At 31.0% G+C, this 10,633-nt stretch overlaps 1 protein-coding gene and 1 long non-coding RNA gene across 2 annotated transcripts; both read left to right on the forward strand.

Annotated features, from left to right (window-relative positions):
* Window positions 1-825: 825 nt before the first annotated feature.
* LOC126714044 (uncharacterized) lies at window positions 826-2,572 on the forward strand. The gene is made up of 2 exons (XR_007651526.1): window positions 826-943; window positions 2,230-2,572. It is a non-coding gene; the product is annotated as an uncharacterized LOC126714044 (long non-coding RNA).
* Window positions 2,573-7,008: 4,436 nt separating this feature from the next.
* On the forward strand, window positions 7,009-10,336 carry LOC126714042 (transcription factor MYB114-like). The gene is made up of 3 exons (XM_050414029.1): window positions 7,009-7,266; window positions 7,611-7,740; window positions 9,524-10,336. Exons 1-3 carry the CDS (start codon window positions 7,149-7,151, stop codon window positions 10,017-10,019), a joined length of 744 nt encoding a protein of 247 aa, XP_050269986.1. The 5' UTR covers window positions 7,009-7,148; the 3' UTR covers window positions 10,020-10,336.
* Window positions 10,337-10,633: the final 297 nt, after the last annotated feature.

Consider the following 10,633-nt stretch of genomic DNA (forward strand, 5'->3'; position numbering starts at 1 on the left):
TGAGGCAAATTTGAATTTTACTTTCTTTCCAAACAGATCAGTAGTAATTCCATCATGTTCAACAAGAAAGGGATACAAAGCATTAATAAATGGCAAACCAAGGATCACTTTATCAGTCATATTTTTGACAAGAACAAAAGGAATCTTGAAACGAATATTATCATGGCACACATGAGCATTAGTCAATTCATACTTAATTTTCATTTGAGAACCATTAGCAGAAACCAATCTTTCAGTAGATTTTTCAAAATACTTTGAAGGAATTAATCCTTCTTGGATACAGTTCATATCCGCACCAGAATCAATCATAGCAATAACAGTGAAATGATAATCATGAGAAACAACAATTTTAACTTTTGTAAACAATTTAGGAGGAAGTAATTTATTAACAAAAACAAGTTAGGGATCAGTGAAAGTATCAGGATTACCTTTATCAGAAAGAAGAGCCTGTTGACTGGATTCATCTCCATCACTGTGCTCATTTTGTTCATTACCGGATTTATTAAGATCCTTATCAATTTTTAACATTGTCAATTCTTGTTTAAGATTATTGTTATCACTTTTCATGCTTTTAAATTCATGTTTTAATTCATTTATCTCTTGTTTAACAATATGAATTTAATTTTGGAGATCGTTAACAGTTAGTTCTTTAGATTTCTTTTTATTAAATCTTTCCAAAGTTTCTTCAAAACTTATGGTTGATTTTGGTTTTTTACCAATTTCATCTCGTATCAAATTTTTCTTAAATTTATCCAAATATTCTTTTTGCAATTCAGGATTTTGAATTTGATTTATTAGTTGAATTATTAATTTTCCATCGAAGACTCAAATACTCTCTCAAGCCCTCTACCTCTCATACTTTTGGGTCCAGCAACTAGGAAAGGGAAATCCTTTCATGCAAGAGTGATTCTACTTCTATTTCCCCTCAAGAACTAGAAACTTGGTAAGGGTCTAGCTACTCTCACCTTAGAATCCATAATTTATTCATGGAATTTTTAGTAATGATATTTGTAGTTTGTAAAATTAGGAAATCATGAATTTGTAAGTCTATATATACATATGCTGTTTTAAGAAGTTTTGAAACTATGTTGGTGATTTTTTGAAAGTAGATTAGGGTTTTTACTAATTAATGATTATATATGATTAAGGAAGTAAGAAAAAGTTAGGATGAGTACTTTTGATGTTACTGCTGGGATTTTTTTGTTGTATTTAATTTTGCTCTAAATGGTTAAATAACTATATATAAGTGTTTTCTAACATGTCTAATGAGTGTATAAAAATTCTCATATGATAATAAGACTATTTGCAATCATTTTATAATTTTACAAGAAAATGTTTCAAAGCTGTCACTGTGACAGATTCTGTGTTTACACATGGTAAATTATGTATTAAATTGTATATAGTGAATTTGGATGCTAGGGATATTTCCTATGAAAGCAAAGACACATGTGGTTGTTATGGAAGTGGTCTCACAAAATTTGGATCAATATAAAAATAATGGTTTAATTTCTAAATTGCATGAAAGTCTGTCAGGACAGATTTGAGTATGTTGTCTTTTATGATTTTTATTAAATCATGGTTTTATGCTTTGACTCATATGCTATTTACTAGACATCCGGAGGAGTTGCTCTATAAAATTTCATGATGTTTGGATGTGCATGGAAAACCCATTTGTATTTTACAAATGAGACATATGCTGCTGAAATGAGAAGTAAACAGTAATTGTTAACTCTGACTTTGAGGATTTAATTCTAAAGTTAGGATGAATGTTTTAAGCTATAATTTAATATGCTTATCTTTTGGTATATCTATATCATAGATTAATTTTTTATAACTTGGTTCAAGATTTAGTACTCAAAGGAAGGGTTCTACACCCTTCTACTACTTTTTCATGTTGTTGTCTTGTTCAACGTGTTGTATGCCGCCATATGAGTGTATATGGTTCAATGACCATGCTTAAAGGATTTTATATTTATGCATGCATTATTTCTCTAATCTCAAACACATTTTGAAATGAAGTGGCTCATCTGGAGACATGATATAAATATGAGAATGAAGGGTTTTCTTTAGATTGGTACATCATTTGTTGATGTGTGCATAATATGCTTGTGGGAACCTCGTTGAGGTGGGTTTAGGATTTCGTTGGTTCTAAGATATAGGTTTTGAGATGAATGTGTAAGTTTGTGATAAGGAATAATTGATAGTAATAAGTTTTGATATTTGGTTTAGGTGTTACCAGCCCTAAGTCTAAGCTCGTTCGACTTTAGGCTCTCAGTTCCTCTGCTTTCAAGTAAGGGATAAGTTATATGGGTATTTGGTAAGTCATGAGGTTATTTTAAAGTATACTATGCATTAAAAGGTTTTTGATTAGAGATATGACATATAATCATGTTTCAAACAAAGATATGTTCGTGAGTTCTCGAAACCTTATGTATATGATTTAAGCATATTGATGCTATTACTAATTCCATGAACATGATGTTTAAAGAAAACAATGGAAATGCTTTTATTATGAAATGTTATGCAAACTATGAATTTCAATATGATATATAAGTATGAAATATTTTTGGGTCATGTCCGCTGATGATCTGAACTCTGCCAGTAGGGGTGTAATTACTGGCTTTCCATGGAAAATGTGATTGGCCATTAAAAGTGGGACTGGCTCTGCTGTACCCGTCCTTGTTGGTTACGTCCAACTTGTGGAGGATGCCAACTTACCCCCATGGTTGAAGATATGTATTATGATGTGATCCCGGGAATACCTGGCATTGTGGGGGAATGCTGGATGCCTAGCACAGTGGTGCTAGAAGCCTCCCAAATAAGTATAGACTTATCAGATATGGACTAACCAATATGTTATGAATAACTATATTATGTTATTGATCATGAGAGAATGATTTTATTTATATGTATTATGAAAAGTTGAAAGCTCTCATGAAAAGAAAAAAGTTTCTGATGAAAACAAAAGTTGTTCTTTAAAGATAAAAGTTTTCTGAAGTTCTGTTGTGCTTAAAAGATAAAGAATTTGATGAAACAGTTTTAGTGTTCTGTAAAGATAAAGCTTTTGGTGAAAGTACAAGTTTATGTTAAAAAGTTATCAGATATCTGTTATTTGTGAAATGTTAAGTTTTATGACAATGAAAGTTATAATATTTTATGAGAATAAGTTTATAAAGAAAAATTTTCTTATTCGTCAAGATGTTTCTAGTTTAAGACAAAGTTATCAATTATCTGATTTAAGTTAAAATGATTATTTTGTAACGAGAATATATATATATATATATATATATATATATTTATGTATATGATTTTAAACAATCAATATTATATTTGGTGACTTTGTAAGAAATGAAAGAAATTTAATCCGAAAGGTTTTGGTAATATTATTCTGATAAGAAGAAGAACAATTATTTACCTATGAAAAACATATAAGTTATTATTATGAATAGTATAAAATACTATGCATGAAAAGATGTTCTCCTAATTGAATATTCATAGAATGAAATGATTTGATTTATATGCATTCTTTTTAAATTCTCATGTATCTTATCTTTATTGAGCTATGTAGCTTACCCCTTCCACTCTTTCAGTCAACAAGTTTTATTTTGGAGCAGAGGGAGTCTTAGTCGAGTTTTGGAAGGAGCTGGTTTTAGTTTTAAAAGTATAGATCCCAAATTGGCAATTTGATGTTTAGCTTTGTAGTATTGTGTATTTTAGGATCTAAAGAAAGTTGTATACCTTGAAGTATTACGAGATGTATTTTGTGAAATTTAGAATTTGAGTAACTGGTGAATTATGCTATTCTTTGAGTACAGTGTAGATGCTCTGAATGTCAAGTGAAAAAGTTATACCTTTTAAGTAAAGGAACAAAGATGAAAAGAAAGAGGGAAGCTTTTGTAAAAGTTTTGGAAAAAGTTTAGTTGGTTCTTGTTAATACCAGGTTTAGGCTTGATATTAACATGCCGATCATGGTCACAAATCTGGGTATTAGGTTTGGGACAAGAGAGAGAGAGAGAGAGAGAGAGAGAGAGAGAGAATCATGAATTGCCATATCTTTAGGCTAAAAGGAATTAAATTCCATGGGTGCTCATATGGTCTCGAATCTCCACAACAAAATCACCGCAGTCCTCTACAGTACATGGTTGTGGTTGCAACTTGCAATATAGGCAGCCGATGGTCCTTAGTTGTCTAAGTTTTCTTGTAGACATCTATCAGTTCTATGTCTGGAAGGGTTTGACCGTTAGATAATGCTAGTCATTTTCCAATGCTGTACGTTAACAGTTACATTAAATGTTACCAATAATTTCACTTGTTGAAGAGGGTGGATGTGTTATTCTGTGTCTACAGTAACACTCTAAATGGCAAGAAAATTGATTTTTTTTTTTTTTTTTTTGGCATTTTTAACCTAGGCATTCACAGTTCAAATCGTAGATCTCTTAACTATTAAATTATATATATAAAGAAGGATAAAATTTAGCTACAAAATTAGTTGTAGTCTAAAACTACAACCTTACTCAATGTTAATTATATTACTACATATTTTGAAAATCTAACCGTTGAATTACATGTTCTTTACATTTTTAATATGCATATCAAATTTTGTGTCAATCGGATATCATTTACTATATAATTTATAAAATTATATTTTATGTATAATTTTAAACTACAAAAACTTGCAATTTTAATAATTTATCAATAACATAACTATTGATTTTTAATTTTTTAGAAATTTTGCAAGTATGAAGGATATAAGAAGAAAATGTAATTCAATGGTGGATTTGTTAAAATTCACCTCTAATAAAAAAATATTGAATAAGGTTATAGCCTTATATTATAATAAATTTTGTAGCTAAATTTTGTCCTATAAATAATAAGTCTCTAAATATTAAGTTGATAGATTTTTCTTCTCAAAAAAATAGTTGATAGATTAACAAACAAGAACTAATTAATATATGTACTTAAAAAGAAGAAGTTAAAATAACAATTTCAGGCTTACAACAAGTTTTAAGAGTATAAAAATTAAACGGATTCCATATTTGAGAGTCTACCATAAATAAAAAGTTTTAATAGTTGAGGTATAGAATTAATAGTAACCTTAAATTAAGAAGATATAAATAAGAAATAAAAAGAAAAGTTCACGTGGGTTAGACTGTAATAAGCACTGTAATATAACAGTTATTCTTATGGTTTAGCTATTCAATAGTTTGATTATATTTTTATTACAGGGAATAGTCATTCCTTATGAATAAGAATTCTTTAAAATGAGGACTATTCCTCTCTAAAAGGGTTGTAATAGCTATTCCTTAGTAGATATAATAATTTTTAACATTAATATATTTCCAAATAAATAAACTTTCCATATCCACCTAACAATTATGGAAATAAAAAAATCATCAAAAAATAACTCATCTCTCTAAAATTTAAAATATATTATTTTCTAGGAAATATAATTGTAAGAATGAGATATTTTCTAAAATAGATCATAAGTTTTATTCTAATGTTACAACTCACAACCAAACTAATGAATAGGTTTAGTTATTTCATTACAACACATTTTATTCCTGATAATAAAGATTACCATTCCTATTGTAATTCACATTCAGTGTACCAAACGTACTTATAGTGTTTAACCTGAGTTTCCAACCACATAGCATATCGCACCACAACTACCCCCACGACTCACCTTGTGGCAAAGCCTGGAACACATATGAAAGTTGTGAATATCGGGGACGCACGTCAACGACAATAAAAATTTTAAATGTATAGTATAGGTAGACATGGCAAAACTGGCGGGTCGGGTCGGGTTCGGGTCAGGTCAATCGGGTCACGGGTCAAACGGGTCACGGGTCACAAACGGGTCATTTTAAGCAGGTTGAGGACGGGTTCGGGTCAGTCGGGTTGCGGGTCGGGTCGGGTTGGGTCGGGTTGACCCGTATTTTTCACATGAAATTTTTTATTTTTTATTTTTATTTTTATTTTTTTATAAAGAAAATAATATGTATTTGCCATTTGGATAGTTATGCAACATATTACTTGATGTAAAATGTATTATTTTGAATTCACTACTTATATCAAGAATAAACTCAGTTAAATTTATTAATACTTCTTCAATAATTTTAAAATTATACAAATCCTAACATTGCTATCTAAAACCAAACAACACAAAGATAAGTAAAACAAATATACAAGTTTTATTTTTACACAATATCAACATTCCAAAAAAAAAAAAAAAAATTATAAATGACTTATTGGATAAAGAATAAAAACATATAAGAAAGTTACAATTTTAAAAATTAATTTTATAATCTATTATCAATTGTGGTTGACACTCTATTTCAATTTGAGATATACATTAAAGTTTGATTGCTTACTTATTTATACCTAGTCTCTTTTATGAAGATCATATCATTGTTAAGCAGCACACACTCTAGGAAATATCATAATTTATTTTGAAAAGCCGTTTATTTTGAACATAAATTGTTAAAAAATAGATCTAAGCATTCATAATTTATGCTAATTTGATACTTTGGCTTTACTATTTTCACACTTGTGAATGTGTCTCACACATATCTACAATTTTAAATCTGTTTTTAACTTTACTGTAACCAAATTATCTTGGCATGTACTTTACTATTTGATATCTAAAAATCTTTACTCATTACAGAATGCTCAACCATTTATTTTTCAATTAATTTGCATGCAGTTATGTAAATGTATTCATTGTTTCCTTAAAGCTCACAATAAACAATTAAACCAATATTTTCTTAATTTCACTATTTTTTTTACCAAAAAAAAAAAGTTTTAAAAAAATGGTTCGGGTTCGGATCAGGTTGCGGGTTGGGTCGGGTTGACCTGCAAAAAACACGTATCAGGTCACGGGTCAACCCGTTTTTGTTTCGGATCAAAAAATCGAGTTCAGATCGGGTATTTTTCAGGTCGGGTCAGAAAATTCTGACCCATTTTGTCATGTCTATAGGAACCCTTCTAACTGTGCTGTCTATAAAGGGGTAAATAACTGACCAGAGAAAAGCGTATACCAGAAAAGCAAAAGTGTAACCCACGTGAACTTAATTACGCTTTTTACTAAAAGAAGAGTGTCACTTTACAAACGTGCCTTTTATACCTCCAGTTGGGAGGAAACGTTTAACATGGAGGGCTCTTTTGGTGTGAGAAAAGGTGCATGGACTGAGGAGGAAGATATTCTACTTAAGCAGTGCATTCAGAAGTACGGTGAAGGAAAATGGCACCTGGTTCCTGTCAGTGCAGGTATTATTTTAGAATCTAGAGTGAGTGAGATTGATTTCTCTTTTTTCTTTGGCAAACCAAGTTCCTTTGTTTATGTCTCCTGTGTCTTTTTTTTTAGTTTCTGAGAAAATCTGTGAACACAACTTTTATTATAAGATTAATGTGGTTTATTGTGGTGGTTTATGTAAAAATGATAAGAAGCAGCAACTCACAATATGCTATATCAGAGTTGTTGCGAAAATCATGATTAAAAAAGATCTCTTCTTGAGTAATTTAAAGAAAAACTAAGCTATGTTTTAAATAAATAATGCAGTATTGGCGGAGCTTCTTATTTTTTCAATAAATATGTTTCATGCATTTTGCAGGCTTAAATAGATGTAGGAAAAGCTGCAGACTGAGGTGGTTGAACTACCTGAAGCCAAATATCAAGAGAGGAAACTTCGCCGCAGACGAAGTTGATCTTATGCTCAGGCTTCATAAGCTGCTAGGTAACAGGCAAGTCTCGCTAGCAATGAAATGTAATGTTTGCATTTAATTTGGATTTCTCTGGTTGGTGATGATGTTTGTTACATTTAATTGTAATGTTTTTTCTTATCTTAGAGATGGGGGACAGAGCCAAGTATTGGTCCAAGGGGGCCTTGGACCTCCTAAGGTTTAGAAAAAAAAAAAAAAAAAAAAAAAAAAAAAAAAAAAAACTTCTAAATTTAAGGCTGATTTAGAATTTGAGCCTTAAAAAATTAAACTTGGCCCCTTGAACTATAAAATATTCCAAATAACAACAAAAGTTAACTCAAAAAATATTAAAATAGGCCGAAGAACAACAAAACTACCGTAGGGGATCATGTTATTTTGCCATTTGATCTTGACTTATTCCCTTGCTAGAAAATAAATAAATAAAATTCTCTCTCCATACATGAATATTTTTTTTTTAATTAATAGTCCTATGAGTTCCTTGACATTTATCATTATATAGCTAAAACGGTTAATATAAGAAAGATGCCTCCCTTAATGGCCTCGAACAATCTGGTATCCTTCTTAATCCTCATGTCCTTGACATTTAACTTGAAGGCGGTTTGATACGCATTGATGTTCACACAATAAATAGATTACCTTCTCCAAATTAATCATAACCACAAGCAATGAAAAAGGAGTTCAATGCACTTGGAAAGACTCATACATATTGTTTGGTTGATGTAGCTCTAGGGAAATCTGCTATTGGACGTCAATAGGCATAAGAAAAAATGAAGACTCATTTTGATGGATTTTTTAGCTATACATTCCAGTTAAATGGTTCATATAGAAAAATAGGATTATGAATAGACATTTGCTCTTGTTTCTCATCTCCTCTGTGTGCACACACTAATCGAAGTTGTTACCTTTCGACATTGGCTATTCTTTCAAATGGATATAAAGAATGACTTCCTCAATGGTTATTTAAGTAAATAGGTCTATATGTAGCCTCTTCCTAAACTTTTACATCCACACCATGAGATCTATCATCTTTGTCGAGCTTATACGGCCTCAGGTAGACTTCTTGGACTTGGTTTGCTAAGTTCAACTCCACAATTTCTTGCCTTGGTATTCTACCAGTTCCTATTATTTTATCCTTTTCATTCTTTGCACTAACCATGACACTATGTTGACGAAATGATTATCACTGAAGATGACTTAGACAGTTAGACGGTATCTTGAAACTCAAGCAATTTCCCAGTCTGCAATTTTAAGACAGGATCTTGGTATATATGCTTAGTTATTTTCTTGGAGTTGAGATCTCTTTTTCTTTAGCTTGTTACTAACTAAAAAACATCAAATATGCATTGGATCTTCTCTCGTACTAGACTCACTAACAGCAAAATTGCTAACACTCCAACAAAGTCCAACACTTGTTTCACCCCACAGGCCACAAGGTTGTTAGTCGTTTTGTGATGCCGCACTTCACAGACAACCCATTAGGAGTCTTGTTTAATAAAATATAATTTTTCACTCTCTTTTATTTTTAGTTTAAATATAAAATTTGATAATTATGGTAATTATTAGTAGGAATTCATTACAATTGTCTTAGTAAACTGAAGAATATGATTCTCAAAAAAAAAAAAAAAAAAAAAAAGTATAGAGATTCTAGTTTAAATACAGCTCCTTCCTCGCTAAAAACCTAAAGTCATTTGCCACTAATTTTTTCCCTTATTGTTTATGCATGATAACATGGTCTTCTTTAGTAAACAGATTACAAGTTAATCAATAATTATTTGAACTTTTCTTTTTTTCTTTTTTTCTATAGATGGTCACTTATTGCAGGTAGACTTCCGGGAAGAACAGCTAATGATGTGAAAAACTATTGGAATACACACCTCCTCAAAAAGGGAAGTTCACACATCACCAAGCTGAAAGAAAAGCCCCAAGATATGGTGAAAGTGAACGTAATAAAGCCACAACCTTGGACCTTCTCCAAAAACTTAACTTGGTTAAGTGGGAAACCTGCAATTGTAGGAAGCTTTCAAAAAAAGGAAGATATCAGAGACATATCTCAAACACCAATGCAATCGGAGAGTAGGATTAACTGGTGGGAAAGCTTGTCAAATTGCGGGGAACTTGATGAGAGAGCCACATGTACGCAATGTGGCAGGTTGAATGAAGTGCCCAAAGAAACCTTTTGGGCGGAGGAAATGGTACCAGAGGCAAAAGTTGTGGGGGACACTCTAGATGAGGATGTCCTGAATTATTGGGGTGACTTATCTCTTGATATGGACCTTTGGGAGGTTCTCAATGCAGAATAGGAATAATCATATAAGGCAAAAAAAAAACTTGTTTTACAATGTACGTGTGTATAAAACATACTACTGTGTAAAACAAACACCGCCCCTGGTATAATAGTCTTTATATAGTTTTTCTTACTATTATCGATCCAGTGTTTTTCCTTATTATTATTGTCCAAATTAATTGGATGTGTGGAGATTTATGAAATAAAAGGACTAGAGGTGGTGTTTATGACAGTTTAAAGTCTATCTTTATGTTTCCAATGTACAGACAGTTCCTGTACTGAATTCGTTTTATAATTTGTCTACACTCTACTCTTGTTATTTATTGTGGTCTATTGGAATGACTATAGCTGTTGAGATGAGAATATGGACCAACTTCTACGTATATACTTTTGCATAGAGCCTTAGCTTATACATGGCTCCACACAATTTTTCTTTCCTGAGGAATGCTCCAAAAGTTTTATTGAATTTACACCATCATTTTGAGTTTATACGTGGCATTTCATAGCCAAATCTATGATAGTATTTAAAAAACAAAGTCGCATTAAAATCCCTTCCAATCTTATAAGGATAAAAATGATTAAAATAAATTGTTTCCCTCTATCTTCTTTCATTAGTTTTATTGTCCGACA

Source organism: Quercus robur, chromosome 2, assembly GCF_932294415.1.
Source record: "Quercus robur chromosome 2, dhQueRobu3.1, whole genome shotgun sequence".
NCBI lineage: Eukaryota > Viridiplantae > Streptophyta > Magnoliopsida > Fagales > Fagaceae > Quercus > Quercus robur.

Bases quoted from the DNA above. Each gene is read 5' to 3' on its own strand.
- LOC126714042 (XM_050414029.1), top strand. From the start codon at position 7,149: ATGGAGGGCTCTTTTGGTGTGAGAAAAGGTGCATGGACTGAGGAGGAA. The intron at 7,267-7,610 runs GTATTATTTTAG...TGCATTTTGCAG, and splicing joins CCTGGTTCCTGTCAGTGCAG to GCTTAAATAGATGTAGGAAA. The intron at 7,741-9,523 runs GCAAGTCTCGCT...TTTTTTCTATAG, and splicing joins CATAAGCTGCTAGGTAACAG to ATGGTCACTTATTGCAGGTA.